Source organism: Aspergillus mulundensis (genome assembly GCF_003369625.1).
Source record: "Aspergillus mulundensis strain DSM 5745 chromosome Unknown scaffold_15, whole genome shotgun sequence".
NCBI lineage: Eukaryota > Fungi > Ascomycota > Eurotiomycetes > Eurotiales > Aspergillaceae > Aspergillus > Aspergillus mulundensis.
The window spans coordinates 762,278-785,696 of NW_020797903.1; the positions used below are offsets into that span (position 1 = coordinate 762,278).

The following is a 23,419-nucleotide window of genomic DNA, read 5'->3' on the forward strand; positions in this document are numbered from 1 at the left end:
AATATAATAATCCTTTATAAGGCAGGAGATTTTTTATATAACCTTTAAAATTTTATAAATAAAAATCCTGTTTTATAAAATAGTAATTTAAAGGTTTTTAAATATTTTTAAAAAAAATAAATATAAAGGTAGCTTAGGAAGTAATAGCTTAATAGGCAAGTAATTTTCTAAGGGTTTATATAAAAGTAATTACTTATTTTTTTAAAAATAAATAGCTTGTGTAGCTAAAGTTTAGGTGGTAGGATTAAATCCTGCTAGATAGGCATTTTTATTACTAATTTATATTATTATAAAAAAGTTTATATTTAAAAAATAACCTAGTCTTATCTAGCGGCTAATAATAATAGGCTAAAAAAAATAGTTTTTAATTTTAATTTATAAAAAAAAAAGTTAATTAGTTAAGTAAATAGCATGTAGCCTAGTTGGTTGCTTAATTTAAAAAAAAAATTTTTATTAAAAAAAAGCAGCTTTTTTATTATTATTAATAAATAACCTTTATAATAAGGTTATAAAGTTACTTAACTAATAAAGTATATAAACACCGCATGTACTTTATTAGGTTTTACTTAAATTTAAAAAAAAAACTTTAAATTTTAACAAGCATGTACTTATCCCTTTTAAGTTTAAAAATTAATTTTAAAACTTTTTAAACCCAGCGTGTTATTATTAATAAGTAGCTTTATTAATAAGTTTTTAATAATATATATGGTTATTAGGATCTTTTTTAATACTAGTTAATTATTAACCTAGCTAGGTAAATAAGTATTAAAAAATATTATTTTATCCGCCTGGTAAAAAAAACTAATACTAGATACTAATATATATTTAGCTAATTTTAAAGTTAGACCTAAATTTTATATTATTTAATAATTAATTAAGGTTTTGGCACACCTAGTGTCCAGGCAAACCTTGTTTATTTTTAATTTTAAGTTAATACTTAAGAATATAGTTAAATATTTTTATAATTAACATAGTTTATTCTTTGTGCTAGTCTTAGCTAATATTTTTAATTTTATAATAGGTAAAACCTTGGTGTTTACTAGTAAAGTAGTTAAATAATTTTACTTTTTATATATTTTAAGGTATGTAAATAAAGTATTTTAAGAGTTAAATTTTTTATTATACTTATAATATATAGTTATTATAGTACTAGCTAGCATGGCTTGGTTTTTATTAATATTTAAGAAATTTAAGTTTTTTAAGTTCTTAGTTTTAATATATTTTTTTAGGTATTAATCCTTGGATAGCTCTCTAAAGTAAGCTAATAATAAAATTTTAGTTAATTTTTTAAAGTAAGCGGCCGATAGAGTTTTAAATAAAAAAGGTATAGTTATTAGGTTATTATAATAAGTAAATAATAAAGCTACTAGCATGGTAACCTGGGTATATAAAGCACTAGTATTTAAATTAATATAGTATGCTTGTAATTATGCTTAAAAAGTAAAAGTAAACTAAGCTAAAAAGGTTTTATGTTAGTTCCACGGCTATTTACCGGGCCCTTGTTGGCGCTAATTATTAAAGTCTCTTTAATCTTTATTTTTGTTATTCCTTGCGGGATACTTATTTTTTCTGGACCCCTGGGTAGCTTAATTGGAAAGTTTTTGCTAGTTAACCGGCGGCCGAGGTATTATTTATGGTGGTAAAGGCAAAGATTAGAGTGGTTAAAGCGGTTAAATATAATTTAGTTGCGCTTAGTATGCTTAAATACGCGGTTAGGGCGCGGCTATTTATTTTTAAGGGTGTTAATTAGCTTAATAGGAATTATAACAGGGTCTTTTAGGTTTTAGTAGTTTATTTTTTTGCTTACTATTACAGGCTTTAATAATATTTTTTTAAATACTAAATTTAAAGTTAAAAATATTTAAGAAATCTGCTACTATGGTATGGCGTGTTAGTTTATTAATTTTTTAATATAATATACTATTTAACTTACTTTAAGCCAGGGTTAGTTAGTTAAATATATTATTAATATTTACTAATTTTATATTTTTTAAAAATTCTTGTATAAAAAAGCAAGGGGTTTTCCTAGCTTAAATATTAGTAAAACTATAGCTTATTTTTTAAAAATAAGTTATTACCTTAACTAATTAAAGTTTAAAGCGCTTAATAAGCTTAGTAACCTATTTTTATTTTAAAAAAAAATTATGTAGTTCTTGTTTATCCACGCGGGATAGTTTAATAGTATATTATTTTAAAATAGCGCCTTTTAAATAGCTATAAATATTAACCTTTATTACTGCTTTTTTCTTAAAAATTGCTATATTAAAAATATGGTTAGTAAAGGTGTATATATTTTTATAAAAGGTTTTTAACCCGCGCTTCTTTATTAATAAATTTTTATTATTAACTTTATTAGGCTAAAAGTAATTAATATTTTTTATTTTTTAATAATATCTTCCTAGTGTAGCTTTAGCGGGCTAAGGCTCTTTTTTTTAAAAAATTAATTTTAGTTTATTAGCTAGCGGAATAAATTTATTTTTACCTTTTTATTTATATCCCCTTTTTATATTTTTTTAATTTTAGTAAAAAGGATTTAGCGGTTCTGGATCCTGTTTTTAAGATTTTTATAATAAATTAAGATAAAGTTCCTATCTTTAAGGCTCTTGGAATTTGGGACGGTGTTTTAGTTATTAAGCCAGGCTAGAAACTTTATATATATTTTTAAGGTTTTTTTATATATATTCTTTAACTCTTGCGTTTTATTAGTTTAATTATTTCTTTGGAAATTTTTAAAGTCTTTTTTTAAAGATTTTTTAAAGGTAGCTTGCCTATTATTAATAATTTTTAAATAGCTATTTAATTCCTGTTGCAGAATTAATTTAAAATCTTTATTTTATTAGGGACCTGGATTAAAAGGTTAGCCAGGATTAAGGGGTTATTAATTTTAATTTACCTGCCATAGGCCGGGATTAAAAGGTTGTTAATTTACTTATTATAGGCCGGGATTAAAAGGTTATTAAAAATCTAAATTTATATAAAAATTTATATTATGGATTTAAGGGCTAGCTTTAGTATTAATATTAATATTAATTACATTATTTTTTTTTATAATTAATAAGATAGGGGGCTACCTAGGTTTAATAACAAGCTTTATAAAATATGTAGGTTTAGTAATTAGCTTTATTATTACTTATTTTAAATAATACTATAAATAGCAGCTAGTAATTAGTTAAGTTTATTAGCTTATTAATTTATAAGCTACTAAAGTATTTAGCTATTACCTAGTAAGTCTAGTTAAAAATATAAATAAGTTAGTAGTTTACTAAGGGGTAAATAAGCCAGGCTAAAAAGTAATAATTAAAAAAGTAAATAAACCTATAAATAGCCCGGAAAATAAAAAAATATTAGCGGTAAAAATAAAAATTAGGTACATAAAATATTTATTAATATTAAAGTTAATTAGCTAGCTAGTATTATTAGCAAGTGGTTACATAATTATTAAATTATAGTTTTTAATTATAAAGGTTTATTTTTGCTTAGTTAGTTCCGGGCTGGAGGTTAGTTTTAAAGTAATAATATTATTAATATATATTAGTAAGTTTACCCGTGTATAACCTAAAGGTTATTTTAGCTTTAGTAAAAATAAATTTATAGGCGCAGGGTGTATAATTTTTTAAGCTTTTTATTTATTAACTTATGTATTTCCTATTTTTTAACCAAGAGATAATAAATCTTTTATAGCCTAGTAAAAAACTAACTAGTTAATATCCCATGCTGGGGGGTAGGTATATTAAGTAAGTAATAAAATAGCCGTGTAATATATTATAAAGTTAATAAAAAATACTATCCCTTAATTAAACTTTCTTGTAAATTGCTATTTAACCTGCTAAAAAACCTTTAATTAATATACTAATATTACTAAGGCGTTGTCCTAGTTTGTCTAGGCCCCTTTTATATTAGTAAAAAAAAATACTTACTAGTTAATTAATATATATAAATAGTAAACAGGAGTTCGGGCGTTTAATAACTTTTAATAAATAAATAAAAAATAAAAGGTTATAAAAAAAGAATTAAAAAAGCTAGTTTACTAAATTTATTAGTTAATTAAAAAAAAAAAAGGTTTTTAAAAAAAAGGAGCTTGCTAGCTAGCAATAGCTAGCTAATTAATATATATAAAAGTTTTTTAAAAGCTTGGGAGTTTAGTCAATCTTAATAAAAAATAATTAAATAAATAAGTAAATAATAAGGTAAATTGTATAAAGAATAGTAGTAAAAAATTAAGAGGAAGAGATTTATAGGCTTTTTAAATACTAAAAATTACTTAGTTAGTATTTTCTGGCCTAATCTTAATTAGCGTGCCTAATTAAGTTGTTAAGTTTGCTTAACTAATTATGTTTTAGGACATGCTACCATTATTAAAGGTAGACAATTTAAAAGAGGGTTTATATTATAATTAATTGCTAAAACTAACTAAGCTTGATCCCAGGAAAGGGGTCAGTCAATGGCGGTGGCCAGTGGCAGTATATGCCGCTGGTGGCCTGGCCGACGTTGACAAAAAAAATTAATTTAAACTAGCTAATAGTGTTTACTTTAAATAAAAAGGCGCTTTTTATAATTTAAAAAAAAAATATAATATTTTAAAGCTAGCCCTTAACTAGCTATATAATATTTTTATTTTATAAAGTTTTTATATTATTTATACTTAATATAATAGGTATATTAAATCTTTTTTATATATTTTATTATTTAACAGCCATGTATTCTATATTAGCTTTAAATTTTTTTTTACTTACTAAAATTATAGTATTATACTAGTTTATTTACCTTTTTATATTACTTATTTTTTTTAATTACTTAATATTAGTATATTTAGCTTTTTATTTACCTAGTACGCTTAAAAAATATATTAAAAATTATAAATTAGCTAATATAATATTACTTAATAAAAGTTCTTAAAATTTTTTTAAAAGGCTAAAAAAAAGGCTATATTTATAAATAATATTTAGTTTACTTTTAAAATTATAAGAATCTAGCTAATTAAACTAGAAATTATATATAATAAAGCTAGAATTAAGTAAAAAAAAAAGTAAGAGTAACTTAATTAAAAAACTAACTTTATACTTAACTTTATGCCTAAATTTTAATATAAGCAGCCTTTAAATAATTATAAAAATATAATATACTAGCTTAATATATTACTTATAAGTTTCCCTGTAACACAGGCCTATATTATAAATAAAATTATAAATTAATAAAAGGCTAAAAATTATAATTTTTTTTTAATTTATAATTATGGCTATTAGCTTTAAAATAGCCTTTAATACTAAAAGAAACTTAATAAAAAAAAATTAAGTAATATAAATCCCTATGCCTTAGCTATATTTTTAAGCATGTAAATATTATTAAGACTTAAGTAAAGTAAAAAAAAAAAAAAAAAAAAAAAAAAAAAAAAAAAAAAAAAAAAAAAAAAAAAAAAAAAAAAAAAAAAAAAAAAAAAGGCTACCGTGGCGCTTAAGCGCGCTAAAAAAAAAATATAAAAAGGCTAAAAAATATAAAAAAAAATATATAAAAAAAAGGTAAATAAGCAGCGCTACTTAAAGGCTATTAAAAAAAATAAAAAACATGCTAAAAAGGCCGTGAAAGATAAAGAAAAGTACCTTAAAAAAATTACTAATAAAAAGGCTAAAAAGGCGGATTAAAAGGCTAAAAAAGCAGCTAATAATAAAAAGAAATGCCTAAAGGCTACTAAAAATAAAAAAAAAAGAATTAATAAGGTTATTAAAAATAAAAAAAGGCGCCTTAAAAAAATTACTAAAAATAAGGCCAAGTAAAAAAGGGTTATAAAAATAATAATAAAATATAAGGCTAAATAAAAGGTTAAACTTTTTAAGTAATTTATTAAAAAAGCCTAGCTATTAAAAACTTTATTTATTTTTTTATTATTTTTTATTTTTATTACGCCTTTAACACCCTTATAAAGTTAAATATCCAGGCCTTTTTTACTTTTATTTTTAATATTATAAAATAGCTATATAAACTTAACTTTTATAAGCTAAATACTCTTAACTTTAGCTATTAAAATACCTAGTTACCCTAACTACCATGAATATAATAATTTACTAGCTAAATATAGGTTTTTAAACTTTTAATTAAATAATAACTTTAAAAGTTTTATAAACCCCCCTTGGTTTTATATAAAGTATTATAAAGGCTTTTTATAAAGCCTTAATATATTTATTTATAATAGCTTTAGGCTTTATAAAGCGCCTTTATTTAATTAATATTAAAATTTATTAAATAACGCGGACCTATAGTTAATTAAGATTAAAAATTTAACTAAAACTAGCTAAAAAAACTACCCTAATAAAATCCTTAATAATCCCGCCATGTAATTAATTTAAATAAAAAAAAATATATTATTAAATAAAATAGATTTATAGCTATTTAACATAGCTTAAATTATTATAATATTATTATATTTATGTTGTTAAGATATAAACTCGTGAGATAATAATTTTAGTATTGTTTTTAAAAAGCAATTTTGCTAGTGGGTGGGATTTCGGTAATGGGTGGGCCGCTCTACACTGCACACTCTAGCAAATGCCTACTCAGAGGCTATGTTTGAAGCCTCACACCATTTGATTATGCAGGCCGTGTCCGAGGCTTTACCGCAATGGATAGTCTGATGTGCCGGAGTATATCAATTCTAGCGGATCCACCAACTGAAGGAAAGCCAAGGGATTATTGATCCTACGGAGTGGTGTTGATGATAATAATAGCATCCCTGTTGCCGCATCATAATACCCTAGAACTACGGAGTAGAGCGAGATACCAACGATGCCAATGCGACAGCTGTCCATGACTCTACGGTGTACGTACCGGTGAGCAACACAGGAGCGGGATCCAAGGGCGAAGTCGACATAGGAGGTCGAATTATGCATATGCGACCAGCGATTTCATGCAAGTTGGCAGCCGAGCTCGCCAGCTGCTGCAGCACGGCCATGCAGGGTAAAAGTAAACCCAGCAAGAAATCCTGCTGGAGGACCTCCCCGGCCATGGTCGCGTTGTGACAATCTGTTGGATAAGGAGCTCGATCCTTTACTACTTTTAGTAGTTTGTGAACTGTCCAGTCCAGTCCAGCAGTCTTGGCCCGAGAGCAGAGCCGAAGCTTGACCGGCATCTCTGGCGGGAATTCCGTTGTTATGCGTTGGTCCATGCAAGTCCTCCACTCTAGGCTGAGTAGGCTTTAGACTTGTTTGGAGCTTGGACTTTGCTCGAGTCTTGAGCCCTGACTCTGGTGCAGTCTCACCGTCTGTTCATCGCGGGAGTCACCCATGCCCTGCCATCCGCAACTCCATCACGATTATCGAATCCTACAGGGTGTGTGCGCTGATTGTACTCCCGGATTGGACCTATTCCATTCGCCTTTGCGACCGCGACATGATGGCCAGGACCAAGCCAGTTCGGTGGTATTCGTGTTCGTTTACAGGTCGGGAACGGTCGAACCACACGACTTGTCAACTATAACGGAGAAGGATCTTTCCGCGGTGGGTCAGGGCCCCGGGTAAACTTGGGATAAACGTGCTCTAGTTCAGTGTAGCAACTAGCAGTAGCAAGTGGCCGGCAATACCTGCTCTTAATAGAGATCTCAAAAGAAGCGCTCGGAACGGTGAACTCCAACTTCGCTGCACTGGCCATGTCCATATTGCATATGATATATGCTGCTGAAGGGGTGTAGGTCGGGTCACTAGACGACTCGAATTGACGTACCACTAATTCGAGTTCTATAGTCTGGTCACGAGCGCGCTTTGGAGAAGCGGAGGCCCTAGAAATTGATAATGGGTCCTGGGAACTGCCATCTTGAGCCAGAGCCCAGTGTCCCTCAGGATGGTCCTGGATGGTTTCGACCCCTCGGCGGTATCGAAGATGCCAAGCTGACAATTGGCTTTTATGAGCATGCATATGCAATGGGAGCCAGGGTGTGCATCCAGCTCAGCAACCATGAAAAGTACGGATACACTCGAATGACTATTGTCTGCTTGGCCCGATACTTTGTTTGTTGAACTGCAGCGGCTGCAGAGTGCAGCCTCAGCAATGAGCATCGAGGACGGCAAAGTAAGAAATCTCCAGCTAAACCCAACTGGTCGGGACCACAGTTTGCATTCTCCATCTGCGCTGGATTTGATTGGCTTGAAAAAATCCCTCGTGCAAACCTGAAGTCCTGAACTGCTCCATGATCCGACCTTATCGACCTTGGTTTCGGGACGGTCAAGTAGTGCTCTCCCAACGGGCCAACGGTATGGGGTTATTAGCCTGCAGGCCGATCAGATGGCAGCAATTAATGATGCACGAAGATGAATCTGTGGTCGAAAACGAGGTTTTTGTTACAGCATCAACATAGCCCCTGCGGACTTTGCCTTTGAGTCCTCGTCTCTCAAGCTCCTGCGGGACGCACTAATTAGTAGTTTAGTTAACGGCCCAGGTCTGGGGAATCGCTCTGGAGACTCAGTCGATCTCTCCCGTAAACTGGAGCGGAGACTTGAGACGGCCACGACTGGTGCTTCAAAACATGCCATCGCCGCCCATCGCAAGCAAAACATATTCTATATACCCACCTTCCAATCATGGTATTACTTGGCCGTCAATGGTCTGCCCCGCCGCACGGAGTAGTACAACGAAGCGGGCTTGCGCTTGAGTACTGAGTAGTAGATTGCGGGAATCATCATCATAGAACTGCCCGTTTGGGTTCAAATTGCGATACTCCGAATCAACCACACAAGGCCAACAAGAACAACTTCATACATCATCCGGTCTCTGACACATGATAACCCCACCTCCTTTTTAGACCTCAACCCAATGGGGGTATGTGCATGGCTCGGAGTTTCCCTGCTCCATTGCCTTTCGCCCGCCTGAAGACCCATAATTTGATCACAGACTTAACTGAAGAAAAGTCTTGACAACACGGTCCCAAATAGTATCAAAGAGCCGAGTCGGAGTAGATCTCACGGTTGACAGGGTTGGTGACGAGCTACAAAGTATACGCCGTATAGGCAGCAAACACCGCTGCTTCTGCACAGAGCTTTGATGCACCTGGAAAGGACAAAGGGTCCAAGCCGGCCGTGTAACAGGCCTATACCACTTGAATATTGACAGGAAGCGAAGCAGATGGCTCGTCGTCTACCCCTCAGATGCCTGAATGAGATATCTTGGCAATCAGCGTAAAGCTCTCTCGGCCTGCCGACACAATCTCTAGCTGAACGAGAGTTGGTTGCCAATCTTAGCGGCCCTCGAACCGCATCTAATCAGAGCGAGCGAAACCAGCTACCCATGTAAATGATGTGCGGGGGACCAGGGTCGGACTCGGTGCGCCAGCATCAAAGCACAGCCTCATTTTGCCTTGAGTTATTCGTGAGGTTGACTAAGAGCCATTCCTTTGGTTCACCGTATCCATCCAATCCTTGCAGTACGGCAGAGAAGACACCAAAATAGCAGGGGACCATCATCCGACTTCTTTTCGACTTCGCACCTTTCGAGTCGCTGTCTCCTTCGTTCCGTAACCCGTTGTCGATGAGTGCGGGATGGGAAATGGAGTATTCCGTAAACTACCCCATAAACAACGCATCAGTCGACTTGCTTCCTTCGGTAGACCCAGAGTTGACTCCAAGGCACACTCCTCTGACAGGACAACCTCCCCTCATGGAGATGTTGAAGTGCGGAGCTTCCCGGAGGAGGGAATCGTCGTGCGCCACCTAGTCAGGCTGTCAGATAGCATCGTCCATTATTATTAAATGTACCTGGAAAGTGGTGGAAGTATGGAGTATGATTCATGGAGGGATTAATAATAATGTGTACGGAGTAGAAGGCGCCACTTTCGCTCGGAGCACAGCCGTTCCCACTGCGAACAAAATAGTGACTTAGGGCGTGGCTGATAATTGGTATTGTCGGTCTCTGGCTTCGCCGAATAATAGTTTTGCATTCAAAGCATATCACACCACCTTGCTATGCGAAGCTGACGGTCATTTGATAGTCGATCACTCGGCCACCTTTCATGTGTGGCACGGTGGGCAATTCCGGAAACGCAGCGGCGGCGGTGCGGTATCGGTAAGGTTCCGCTTGGTCGTAAGATACAAGCCTCTTTCAATACGTGACAGCCCGGAGGTAACTCTGAGCCACGCTTCCTCGAAAGTCAGCCAGTTCGCTCTCTTCAGGGATCCTGCTGCAGGCGGTAATCCGTGGGTAATGGATGATGAAAAGGTTCCCACTTCCCACAGAAGAGCGAATTCAACTGCCTTTTTCGCTCCTATTTTCCGGCAGTGTCGTAGTCGCAGTTACGTACATAATAGACAGATACAAGTACCGCACCTGCTCGCCTCCTTCCTTACTACGTAGTCTTGCTCCCTCTTCTCTTCTGCTTCTTCTGCTTCTCAGCCGGACTCGAGCTGATCAAAAGCACTCAAAGACTATAGAAGCCAAGACTTTCTTGTGCAGCTCCACTTGTCCCCTCTGCTTCCGTGCCTCGCTGAGTCTTTTTTCTTTTTCTGTATTTTTTTTTCCCTGGCTGTCTTCCGTCACAGCTGCAGCCTCAGGACTCAGGCCAGCAACTCGGTCACCGCGCGCACCACTTTTTATAATTTCCCTTTCCCCTTCCAATCCTCGATTCTCTTTCATCTCTCAGCTCTCAATCCTTGGTCCTACCTGGCCTTTCAGCCTTGCGCTGTAGGCTTCTCGAGTCTCCTCGATTGCACTATCCCATCCATCCTCTGGGGGGCGAATTTTACTTCCTCTTTTCTACCGTGTTATACTACCACTTACCGCACATGACTCCACCATCTGTTTCTCCTATACCCTCGCAAGTCTCCTCCGCCGCCACTTCACAGATTTCTAGCGACCATGGAGAACGACAGGTAACACAGGCTTTGGCGGGCATGAATTTGTCTGCCCTGAATGGGGATGCGGCGCTTCCCCATCCAGTGAAGGCCCCCAAGCAAACCATGGCAAATCGCATTTCTCGCATGTTCACAGGCACCGGTCGATCCACCCCAAGGGAGCCAGAATCGTCGCGCGAATTATCAGACAGTAGTTCTGATGGCGGAAAATCAAATGCGAATGGCAACGGGAAACAGTCCCGGCCGACTTCAAGGCCTCCATCAAAACCTCCTTCCAGGGCACCCTCGCGACAAACATCCACAAAAGACGTCCACAAGGCCGAGAAAAGCGAAAAGAGCGACAAAAAGGCTAAACCTGCGGGAAAGGATCAGAAGGAGGGTTCAACCGCACAGAAGCGCTTCGAGTTGCTTCCAGATAATTCCCACTGCCACCACCTGAAGAGCACTCGTCGGCAAGAGAAGCTGACCGATCTCCTTCGCGATATGCTTGGTGGTCGCAAGAAGGACGACCATGCGGAGGATCAGCAATTATCACTGATGTCAACGTGGATCGACCAATTCAAAAGCGAGCGGGATAAGCTGGCCGCCGACAAGAAAGGCGGCCCCAACGCCACTGCGTCCCTCGTTGATAAATATGGCAAATGCCAGGAGATTGTCGGTCGTGGTGCTTTCGGTATTGTCAGGATCTCTCACAAGGTAGACCCGAAGGACTCTAAGAGCGAGCAACTCTACGCCGTCAAAGAATTCCGCCGCCGTCCGCAAGAAACAAGCAAAAAATATCAAAAGCGACTAACCTCTGAGTTCTGCATCTCCTCGTCCCTGCGCCACCCTAACATTATACACACGCTCGACCTCCTGCAGGATGCCAAGGGCGACTACTGCGAAGTTATGGAGTACTGCGCAGGCGGTGACCTCTACACTCTTGTGCTGGCTGCAGGAAAGCTAGAGGTCGCCGAGGCCGACTGTCTATTCAAACAGCTAATGCGCGGCGTCGAATATATGCATGAAATGGGTGTTGCTCATCGCGACCTGAAGCCAGAGAACCTTCTATTGACCACTCACGGCGCCCTTAAGATTACAGATTTTGGAAACGGCGAATGTTTCCGTATGGCATGGGAAAAAGAAGCCCATATGACTGCCGGCCTCTGTGGTTCTGCCCCCTACATTGCCCCGGAAGAGTATATCGAGAAGGAGTTCGATCCCAGGGCGGTTGACATTTGGGCTTGCGGTGTTATTTACATGGCCATGAGGACGGGACGCCATCTGTGGAAATTGGCTCGCAAGGACGAGGACGAGTTTTACAAACGATACCTAGAGGGTCGCAAGCATGAGGATGGCTATGCGCCTATCGAGACATTGCATCGGGTAAGCTTGACTTATATTCAGAGTGAAACCCCCAAACTGACTGATTTGTGTTAGGCTCGTTGTCGCAATGTCGTCTACTCCATCCTCGACCCTAATCCTTCTCGTCGCATCAACTCGTCTCAGATCCTGAAATCCGAGTGGCTCCGCGAGATCAAGCTGTGTCAAGCAGGTGAGGAAGGCTTCTAAACTTCCCTCTACAAAATACAGGTCTTACGGCCCGGAAGGGTTCATTGGACTGGTTTTGATGTTCTTCCGACCGAGTCCCCTGTGGTCACCTTGCTCCTATCCATCTCCTCCGTCAGAATAGAAATGGGTGGTTACGTGTTTCTCCCTTTTCTTTACGGTGTGAGAGCGTCCTTCTTTCCGCGTCTTATAGAAGGAGGACTTTTGATCTTTTACACCTATGTCGGTGCATGTCTTTTCTTTTCTCCTAGTTTGCGGGTTTAGTCTGGCGTCACGTTCCCATGTCAATGCAACGAAGATCATGACCTTTGACTAGATTCATGGTACCAGTCCAACATATACGCTTCATATTAACGGCCTATACATTATTTTCTTCTCACGTTCCTCTCTTTCATCTTATCATTGATTGCGCGTCTTTTTTCAAGACCATGGTCTGGGTTTACTAAGTTTTCCGGACCCAACTTATATGAAGCCTTCTCTTGATACCTCATCATAGCATTGTTTTACATCACAGCCGGCGTTTTATTCCAGGTCATGGGCGGATATGGTATGGTTCATCGGGCGGCAGGGACAAAAACGTTGTAACATCACCACTTTTATGAATGGCTCAAGACAATGGCTAGTCCACCAACACAGAAACCCTTTGTTTTTCATCTTCATTCTATCACTGGCCTCGCTCTTAGTTTCTGAAACTTCTGAAACTTACCCTACCTGGGTTGTGCCCATAGGTCATGTGACTCTCCCACCATTACATCATGCCGGCCCTGAGGCTCAGCTTAATCCGGACGACATCATTTCCCGGCCAGGGGGCTGGAGCTACTGCGTACTCCGTAGCTTTGTACCTCGGTGACATACTCCGTACTCCGTAATCTTCGGCTTCGCTCCCCGATGACTTCATGTCTTCCTAACTGTGGCGCAGGGGTATCAAATCTGTTCCACTCCAGGCCGAGTATACTACTTGCAGTTGTGGGTATACTGCTTACGCTGGGCTGTATCCTAGATTACTTGGGTCAGGACACTACCACTGCGTTCAACCTTAGAAACTAAACTGAAGTTTTTAGGGATGGACAGCCCGAGTCTTGCCATGCGTTCTTCTTTTAGGCAGGAGTACAGTATGCAATGTAGATCCGTACATTACGCATGTGCGTGTGGTTTATGCAGAAGACTCTAAAGCAGTGGCTTTTCCCTTGTATCGACCCTACGACCCAAATATGAGGCCCCGAGGTCGTGTTTTTTGCCGCTCAGTCCACGGGCGAGTTAGTGTTCGGCGCCCCTATTGGCTTCGAGGTGAGGCGTAAATGCGCCTGGCTAAAATTTGAGTATGAGTCTGCCTGTTGGACGGTCAACGACCACGACATTTACACCGGGATGTAGTTCCCCTAGCTGGCTACCGAGTCTAGACTCCGGTAAGGATATTCCGCCTCGAACCCTCTATATATAGATAGAGTTAGGTTACGGCTGATGGACTGGTCCGGAGTTCCAGGCACAAAAAGCATAACCCTGCTGGCAGGGCGAGACGCTGGTTCTGAAGAAAAAAAAATTTCTGCGGGTGTAACATTGTGCCGGCGTTCTGCGGTGCGATAGGGTGGTAGTATTGGATGTGCTGGGCTTGGGAACTCACCTGGAAGTTGGCGGTCATACTACCCAGTACATCAAGAAAGAGCAATTTAACTGATTTGCATACTGAGGAGCGCATGGGCGTAGAAGCCTAGAAGGCCTCGTAGTCTACAGCTGTGGGTGTTCTCCCGGTAGGGCTCAGAGAAACAAGGGATGGTGCCGGCTATGTGCATGCAATGTTCTGGCCACCTGCAGTCGAGATTGCTTCCTGGCTGCGACGTCGCTGTGCCTCTGAAGATCGAGGCCCAGCGGGCTTTCTGCACCTGAGACTTCGGCATCACCGGACAAGATATCATGAACCACTCAAGCAATAGCAATAGCGGGCCAATGTCCGATGGAGAACCCTGGCGATGAAATTGAGGCAGTTGTTCGTCTGTACTCCGTTTCTACGTGTTAGGGTAAGTTGAATAAAGGGGGGACAAAGTTTTCAACGACCCAAATGCGCTTCCAAGGACACTGCAGCGGATTCAAATCGAGTAAAAGTTTGTCGGTCAAAGCTGTACAACCTGCTCCAGTCGAGTTTTTATCACACCGGCCACGCCGGATTTTGACCCAAGTCGCTGGTACCACAATGACTCGATCTAAACAGACTGAGACGTCTGTAAAAGCCGTGGGTTGATTCCCATGTAATAAGGCTGCCTAGTCCCAAGTCCCTGCGCTGTGCGCAGGGGCTAGCGACTCTGCGAGTATAGCAATCCACTGGGAATATGTTGGCATTGCTAAAAAGTTGGTGGCCGAAGGAAGCACTCGGCATGCGCGGAGGCCGCATATTCCATTCGGGGAAAAGATTCAGTAGTTTAACGGCCAGCTCCTACCGGTGGAGCATGGCAAAAGTAGGGGCACTTAGGCAGCACAGTTTTCTGGAATTCGGAAGTTCTGGTCAGTACGGCATTGATGCAGGCGCTGCGAGCTAGCTGGCAGGCAGTACAAGGCATGGGGCCGTGGGACGCTGGGACTGTGCAGCCAAGTGCCTCCTCCTTGGGGTTGGTGTAAATTGGGCCTTGCATTATTCTCAACCGGAGCATTGTCCAAATTTGCGTCGTCCGCTGTTCCCGACTTAGCTATTTTTTTTTTTGCAATCAAACTGGAAGCTAGCAAGGGGTGTAGAGGGAAGGCAGTCAAGTGGTGTCCAAGACTGAAAATGTCAATGACCGTCGAGCGGGAGTATAGGTAAATCCCATAGTACAAATCGGGTCCCAGGTATGGAACAAGGAAAAACGCTCAAAGAGCCTCGAAGACCCTTATTAATATTGTTGATTGTTCACCACGAGTCTAGGAAATGGAACACAGCCATGTTCTTCAAGGAAAACCGTGGCTCGCCGATGCTGGTTAATCACCTGTTGCTGCTGAGCGACTGTTTCCTCGCTGTGATAGGGCGTGCGGCGTGCGTTGATCTTGAATTGGAGTCAGCTCTCCATGTGCAGTATGCATAGTTGGACACTGGACATATGACCATTGGCCTGCTGCGTGCTGAAGCCACGAGAAGAGAAAGGAGTTTAGTCGGATCGATCATAGGGCTGTATTAAGATCCGTCATGTTTTGTAATTACGAATACCTGGGGCGTTATGACTCCGCTTTGTTGATCGTCGGCTTAGGAACTTCTTGTCGGCTCTTGGAGGATGGTGCAGCAGCCACAAGGGAGGGCGCTCCCCTTGACGTCAAGATAAGCCCGAGGGCAACCGATACATTCCTTTGAAACCGGGTGTGTCTTTTCCTTATCTGGTCTGCCCGAACATTCTGACATGCTGATGGCTGAAGGGCTCGTCTTTGTTTCGCAGGATGCCACTACTGGATCTTGGACCACTGTGGCTGCATACTTGATTCTCGAGGACTCCGGGGTTTCAGCTGGGCGTTTCTCTACTCTACAGCACGCTAAGCAGTACTCATTGAAGCCCATGTGCTGTTGATTGTTTCGCCATTCAGCAGATTTCAGGGCCCAGCCCGTTAATCTATTAAATTGACGGGTGTGCTACGGAGTAGATGCTACAGTTACTCCTGCTGCAACTGCTGCAGCCGGCCCGGGAACTTGCCGACGATAACAACCCTTGATGTCCGTCACTGGCAGAGGAATCGCTCACAAGGTCCCGAGTCCGATCTTTCTAGCCGTAACTATTTTTGCTTCTCCCGGGTTGCGAACCCTTGTTTGATTATGTGCGAAGATCGAGTGTTGATATGCTCACGATGTGACGTCAGTTGAGATAGAGGCTTCGTCTCTATAATAATGCTAGCTAGGAGTGCATGCGAGTTCTCACCTTGTTCAAGGCATTGCCCAAGGCTCTTGCTTGTCACTCTTATAGTAGTGGCCGGCCAATTTCTTCGCCTGTCTCTGCAAGGCAGTCCCTGGCCACAGCTAGGAATCGGATCTAGTTGCACTGAGGAATTGTACGCAATTGTGAATGTTTGCGGAAGAGAGCAACAGAAGTACTCCGTAGAAGCGAGGCAACGCTTAGGTACAAGTCGGAGCTTCTTAAAATACCGTTTTCTAATAGGGCAGAGACCAAATCCATTCAATATGCTGACAATCGGGATTTCTGTCATAAACATGGCCTTGCTCCATCTTGCTCCAGTTACACTGAGATATTTTCATCATGAAAGTCCCTTTATATAGTTGGATTTCGGCAAAAAGCTACCTGAAGTGCTGTCTCTTGAGCGTGGTTATGCAGGAGTATACTTCTAAGTTCGGGTACGTTGCGGTCTCATACTAGCCGTAAAATACACAGCCACATCCCTTGCTCTACCTAAGCCACCGAGGAACGGAAAGACATCATCGTTGGTCCCGCATTAGGCTTCAATCTTGATTCTCGTTCTCCAAGTCACTCTTGCTCATTACCCAACCGGTGACTCTGTACAAGTTGTCTCTATATTGATTTACCGCTCTCGAACTTCATAGCGATCACGATTGTCCCTACTTCATCCGCGAAAACCCAGTAATCCGACTGAACAACGTCCGACATGTCTTGGGCAGGTGCGCAGTATACTCGTGAGTTTACGAGAAGACTTACTGACATGGATGCTCTTTACAGGCTTCAAGAAGAATGTAAACCGCGCTACGACGCAGGTAATGATGAAGACGGGTATGTCTGAGACGAACCTGCCCCGCAACCGCCGCGATGACCCCGGACACGGGCCGATATAGCTGGAATGGAATACCTAAGTTTTCGTCTGGAGCACAATGCTGATACTGCCTTTTCCAATGATTAGGGCATGTGGAGAGAACCAACGACCGCGATTATGAAATCGAAGAACGGTATGAGAGCTTGGATATACTGTTCGCGCCAGCTGTGGCTCATCAACACGATACAGGCGATACCGGACCATGGAGGCTGCTGCAAACCGATTACAGAAGGAGGCCAAGGGATACCTAGACTCACTGCGAGGTACGGCAATTGTTCGGCGTAGTTACGTGATAAATGGGTGTGCTGATTGTTCGGTTTAAAACAGCCATGACGGCTTCGCAGATGCGGATCGCGGAGACGATAGACGCTTTTTACGGTGATGCTGGGGCCAAAGACGGCGTGAGCAGGAGTTACAAGCAGGCTGTCGAAGACCTTGATGCCGAGACGATCAAGGCGCTCGACGGACCCTACAGGTACGATTTCTGGTATTGTGTGCACAGTGTATCGCCGGTGCTGACTGACACGGTTACAGAACAACTGTCCTCGACCCCATTTCCCGTTTCTGTGCGTACTTCCCTGATGTCAACGAGTGCATCAAGAAGAGGAATCACAAGTTGCTCGACTACGATGCCATGCGGGCCAAGGTGAAGCGGCTGGTCGAGAAGCCCGACAAGGACGCTACCAAGCTGCCTCGCACTGAGCGAGAACTGGAGATGGCCAAACAGGCATACGAACAGCTCAACGAGCAACTATTCACCGAACTTCCTCAACTCATTGACCTGCGTGTCCCGTACCTCGACCCGAGTTTCGAAGCCTTGGTAAAGATCCAATTGCGTTTCTGTGCGGAAGCATACTCCCGTATGGCTCAAGTGCAGCAGTATCTCGACGCTGAAACGAGGGATCAATACGCGCGCGGTGACCTGGATAACAGGGTAGAGGAGGTCCTTCAGGAGATTCGGGATTTGAGCATAGCGGGTACTGTTTAATGTCTTTGTTTACAGGGTTTATTGAATGGGAACTGTTACGCTTGTTTGTACGCGATATATCATCTCCGTCTTATCCTTCACTGGTTCATGATTACCACCGCTTGAGAATCCAAGAATATAATTGTTCGGGTATCATCTATCTATACAATCGCTAAAAGACACAACTCTATTGTTGTCATTTCCACTAGGCGGACTCAACATGAGTCTCAAGCCTTTCAGCCTCTTCAGCCAGAACATCCACCGCAAACCTGGCTGCCCGATTCACAGCGTCTAACTCTTTCGGTTCCATGGGCGTAAGCACATACTTTGCAACATCGTCCGAGTTACGACTCCCTGGTCTCCCAATGCCCACCCCAATCCGCAATATTGACAGCGTCTGGTCGTGAGGGTACATCTTCTTCTTCTCCAACCACTTGAAAATATCCTTTAGTCCATTATGACCGCGCAGGCTCAGTTTCTCTGGGCCTCCACGCTTGACGTTGATTTTGCCCAGGGGCTTCTCGAGTTCATCGTGCAGAATGACAAGAGTCAGAGCGTTTGAATCTGCGTCCACGCTTCTGATTGACCCAAATCGCTTGTAGGCTTCAAGTTCGCGGACAAGTTTCTTGCCAGAGTCGTTCATCAGTGAGGGGCTCTGCCATGTTTTGTATCCCGGCGGAAGACGATTTTGGAGGAGGGGCGTTATGGCGTCGAGGAGAATATGGCCGGCGCTGTGGCGCGTGTTACGATAGCGGCCTGGGTTTCCGATTGAGGCGATGAAAAGCGAGCGGAGGGGTGGTTGGATCATTGTGATATACAGTATGTTTTGAAAAACCTGTAGGTTCGCGCTTTGTGAGTGAAGCTGCTGAGGGTGACAAATTCTGAGCAACGAGAGTTTCCCCAGCCCACTGCGGCGGGAGATCGTCAGGTTCAATGAGCCCATGTGGGACCATGCGAGCAGCAATCTGTCATTCAGTAGCCATCGTCACGGAGCTTCTATTCAGACCATTCCAAATCGTTGTGCTCCGACGAATCGTCGATCGTCAAGATCTCATTGTCTCCTGATCTCACGGTTGAGATCCAGATCTTCAGGAACCGATTGGGCGGCGTTGAGACTCCAGCGGGTAGATACCTATTACCTACCGGTAGTACCTAATCTGCGGAATTATGAATAGGCAGTTCTGGTCGAGTTAGCGATGCTTCCATCTGCCCGGTCTCGAACAACTTTCTATCCCCAAGCTTCGATATGATTGGGAATTAAAATAAAGGCCTTGTGCTTTCCCTCATTCCTTCCCGCCGCGCTGGTCGTCGTTTCGTTGATCGTACGAACCGGCGTCGCCGTCCGTTTGCAGCTCCCTACTCCTCTCGGAGGTCGTCCCAACATTCCCCAGTCGCGGGAGCTGGGAGTACTCCGTGCAGCAGGTACTCCCCGAGCATATGAAAGGATTGTCATTACTATATGTGAGCTTGCTTGACTGGAACCCAAGCCGGTTCTTGATTGTTCCTCCCCCCAAAATGCAGCGGGTCAAGTCTAGACTTCGATCTCGTAAGACGGCCTCGATGTGGATGTGGTGTTCGGTGGTAGAATAATGTCCGAACCCCAGCGCCACGGCGCCAACGCGGTGCTGAAGGAAAAGCACATACCTCAGCGTCCGTGTGTCATCCCAAGAGTCTGGGAAGTGGGGAAAGCTGAAACTTGTTTGTCCGCAGGCGTTCGAGAGCCTCGTTGTAGTTGTACAACTCTTGACGACAAAACAATAATCTCAGCGTCAAGGACTCGACAACGGTGGACTCGATTCCACTCGCCTGGTACTAACTCAGACTGAACAGATTAACCCAGTGGACTTCCAAATATTCTTAATGAATCGTTGACGATGATAGCTTGCAGGGCCCATTATTGAGTCCTATTTAGACGGAACTAAACAATTGTCCGTTTATTAGTCTTGCATTTCCCCAGGGTTACTGCATGCCTTGAAACATCTGATTCCCGATTGACAGGCCAGCTTGTTTCAGATTGTTATTATCCGGATACTCCTTCGCTCCTCTTTCATACTTTGGTTCACAAGCTCACATTGTTCCTGAACAGCATGATGCCTACTATTTGTGCACGATTCCCCGCTCATGTCTGACTCGCACCTAGCATATACTCCCCTGTCGCCTCCCCGTCTGTCTTTGCTCAAGGGCCACTGTTGATGGCCAGCTGCCACGCAACTACATGTTCACTTGTCGGAGTCCGTCATGTCATGGAGAAGGCAGGGCTTGCAGAAAGTATGCTTGACTCCGTTGAGACTGGCAGTGCCAACCCATCCGGGAAGCATCGTTGGGTGGACGATGATGACCCGGACACTGATTGGGATACGGACTCTGATGGTGTCTCAATGTCAGCACATCCCGCCCTGTTGCTATAGAAGCTAACCGCGCCAGAAAATCCACAAAGTCCTTCGAAGCCCAGAATATACAATATGTGCGGGAGAATGGCCGACGATACTGTGACGGCACATACTTCATGCCCAATGACGAGCCCGAACAAATCCGTCTGAATATTACTCACCAGATGTGCATGATCTTGTCCGACGGAAACCTCATCAATGTGCCTCTTGCCAAACAAACGGCGCGTATTTTAGACATCGGGACAGGTCCAGGTGACTGGGCTATTGAAATGAGCGCTGCATACCCCGGTGCTACTATCATCGCAACTGACATTGGCGTCTTTGATAGCGGCCTCGGCAGTACCATTGACCTTCCCAATGTGAGTTTCCAGCTCGATGACGCTAGGCACGAATGGACATACCACCAGCCTTTCGACCTGGTCCATCTCCGTGGCCTCGCAGGCGCCTTTTCAGACTGGTCGGTCGTGTATAGGCAGGCCTTCCGCCATCTAGTCCCTGGCGGATACATCGAGATCAGTGACGCAGACCCAGCAGCCCACACTGTCTCATTCCCTGGCTCAGGAGACTCTTACCTGAGCATCTTCACGTCTGCTATGCGCTCCGCCGCCGAAGCCACAGGCCACCCGCGCGATCTTTGCCATCTCCTGCCTAGCGTCCTCAACGCGGCCGGGTTCGTCGACGTCCGTGTCCTGGAACGCACAATTCCAGTCGGAACATGGCCAGACGACCCACGCGAGAAGACCATAGGGAAGATGGCGCTTCTTGCGCTCCTCGAGGGCCTGGAGGCTTATAGTCTGCGCCAGCTCACCGCGTCAGGAAACTGGACGAAGGAGGGAGTTCGTGATCTTTGTGAGAAAGTGAAAGTAGAGCTTCTGGCCGTAGAGAGGTTGACAACCCGCGTGAAGACGGTGACGGCGCGCAAGCCGTTTTCGAGGCCACATCTACGCAAGAACGAAATGTTTCAGAGGTTGAAGCAGATCGAGGATGAAATGAACCTAGATTCCAATCTCGACCTGATATAATGCGTGGTTGTTCGTTGGTTTATATATACTTATATACCCATTTGTTTTCTTGCCAGGTTATGGAGCTGAAAAGCGTGTTCTGCTGCTGCGATGACTACGACGAGAGAGCTGCGTGGATTAAGTGCTTATGTAGCCTAGCCTCGAGATTAGCAATTACCGTAGTACGAAACATTAGTCTCCCGCGAGTACTTCAACCACTGAGGTGTGCTTTGAAGACGGTATCGTGATGATATATCTCGTCGAATTGATCTATAAACAGCTCAAAGTGGTATTTAGATAAGCTTCAAGAACCAAACCCACCCAGGAAATTTCTTTTGTGAACCAGACTCCATGCGATGCAAATGACATAAAGCGCATTGCGCAATCACAGCTGAAACAACGTCCTCTTCTTCTCCATCTTCCCCTTCCATTGCCACTCCTGTCCGCTCGCCCTCTGGATTCCCTTGTCAACACGACGCAACTTCAAGGTAAACCGAGGGCCTAGCTCCTGAAGACCCGTTCGGATCCCCTCGGCTCCCTTGATCTCCTTGCCATCCGCACCCACAACAGCCTTTTCGGTCTCTCGCTTCTCGCGGAACACGTAGCGGTGCCGGCGCACAAAGATGTAGTCGCGCTGGTTGTGGAGCGTGACGACCTGTCGACCCTCGATGTCCGGCTGCGGTGGAAATAGAGTGCGGAAGAGATGCGCGGTGAGCAAACCGAGCGGTGTGCGGAAGTTGTTCAGGATTAGCTCCGGCCAGTGCTCGGTGGGATTTCCGTGACCGGGAATTTTCTTGCCCTCGACCCAATTGCTGATGCTGAAGTGGAACATAGGGCCCTTGGGAAGGTGGACGATGTCCAAGCCAGCCGGCTTCTTGGAGTCCTCTTGCAGGATTACAAGGGTGGTGTATTCGCGATTATGGGCAAATTGGGAAATCTCGCGAATGGAGAACTTATGGGCGTGGGCGTGGGCTGTGCGCCGGATGTAGACGCTGTTGGGGAATAGTTGAGTTAAGATTTGCGCTTCGTGGTGCAGGGTCGAGTTGAGGGAGGTTGTGACTAGAATCTTCGGGGGTCGTTGGGAGCCGGGCGAGAAGAGCGAGGGAAATTTTGCGGCCAAAGCTTCTGGGGCTAGGTTCAGGTTTGTGCTCTTTGTTGATTGCGATGGGCTGGTTGCACGCTCGGTGGCTGAGGGGATAGCGGAGGGTTTCCGGCCGCGACTGTCCTTGCTGCTTTCCTTCCCCTCGTCGTTTTCGTCTTCTTCGTCACTGCTGGCTAGCATGCTGTCAAGGTCATTATCATCATCTTCCTTGTCACTGCCACCGTCGTCTTCCTCAGAGTCATCCGTCGCCTTGTCCAGCGGACGGTTCAGCTCATCATCTTCTTCTTGTTTCTGTCGCTTGATCCGCTCGACATCGACACTCAGTCCTAGGGGCTCTTCAGCGTCGCTACCGGCATCATCCCATACACGCTTTCGCTCCAAGGTCAAGGGGATGTTGCGCTTGAGCCGCTCCTCTTTTAACTTCGGGTTCTTGGCCTCTTCCTTCTTGATTCCGAACCGTTGTGCGCGGCGAGCGGCGTCCTTGGCGCGCTTTCGCTTGATGTGAAGGAGTTGGCGCTTCTGCTTGTTGCGGACCTTGAAGTCGCCGATTATGCCTGAAGGCGGCCTAGCGGATGTCTTTTTGGAGACCATCATGGGCTGTAGACGTATATTAGTAGCACTGTGCTGTACAAAACTTCAAACCATCTAGACTTTTTTGCGGAGATATTTTTCTGGTGGAGAAACGTTTCCCCGGCGGTAGGACGTATTGACTACTGTAACCAATACGGCGGTCTTTTAGATGGACTGACCGAGTCGGCTCGCTGCTTCTGAGTGTCTCAATTATCTCCGTTATCATTAAGAGCGAGCATTTAGCGCCATTTTTTCTGTTTACAGTCCAGTTTCTGTACCGAATT

At 43.0% G+C, this 23,419-nt stretch overlaps 5 protein-coding genes across 5 annotated transcripts; 3 read left to right on the top strand and 2 right to left on the bottom strand.

The window, feature by feature from the left end:
• Positions 1–10,757: 10,757 nt before the first annotated feature.
• Positions 10,758–12,377, top strand: DSM5745_10564 (serine/threonine protein kinase SAT4; the record flags this gene model as incomplete). Its single annotated transcript, XM_026752580.1, has 2 exons — positions 10,758–12,191; positions 12,246–12,377. The coding sequence occupies 2 exons, from the start codon at positions 10,758–10,760 to the stop codon at positions 12,375–12,377; spliced, it is 1,566 nt and encodes a 521-aa protein (XP_026599023.1).
• A 4,566-nt stretch (positions 12,378–16,943) lies between these two features.
• DSM5745_10565 (amphiphysin-like protein RVS161) lies at positions 16,944–18,093 on the top strand (the record flags this gene model as incomplete). Its single annotated transcript, XM_026752581.1, has 6 exons — positions 16,944–16,971; positions 17,015–17,065; positions 17,193–17,238; positions 17,295–17,368; positions 17,433–17,580; positions 17,640–18,093. 6 exons carry the CDS (start codon positions 16,944–16,946, stop codon positions 18,091–18,093), a joined length of 801 nt encoding a protein of 266 aa, XP_026599024.1.
• Positions 18,094–18,277: 184 nt separating this feature from the next.
• DSM5745_10566 (aminoacyl-tRNA hydrolase) lies at positions 18,278–18,880 on the bottom strand (the record flags this gene model as incomplete). Its single annotated transcript, XM_026752582.1, has 1 exon — positions 18,278–18,880. The coding sequence occupies one exon, from the start codon at positions 18,878–18,880 to the stop codon at positions 18,278–18,280; it is 603 nt and encodes a 200-aa protein (XP_026599025.1).
• Positions 18,881–20,315: 1,435 nt separating this feature from the next.
• DSM5745_10567 (class I SAM-dependent methyltransferase) lies at positions 20,316–21,484 on the top strand (the record flags this gene model as incomplete). Its single annotated transcript, XM_026752583.1, has 2 exons — positions 20,316–20,452; positions 20,497–21,484. 2 exons carry the CDS (start codon positions 20,316–20,318, stop codon positions 21,482–21,484), a joined length of 1,125 nt encoding a protein of 374 aa, XP_026599026.1.
• Positions 21,485–21,848: 364 nt separating this feature from the next.
• Positions 21,849–23,156, bottom strand: DSM5745_10568 (rRNA-binding ribosome biosynthesis protein RPF1; the record flags this gene model as incomplete). Its single annotated transcript, XM_026752584.1, has 1 exon — positions 21,849–23,156. The coding sequence occupies one exon, from the start codon at positions 23,154–23,156 to the stop codon at positions 21,849–21,851; it is 1,308 nt and encodes a 435-aa protein (XP_026599027.1).
• Between the last annotated feature and the right edge of the window lie 263 nt (positions 23,157–23,419).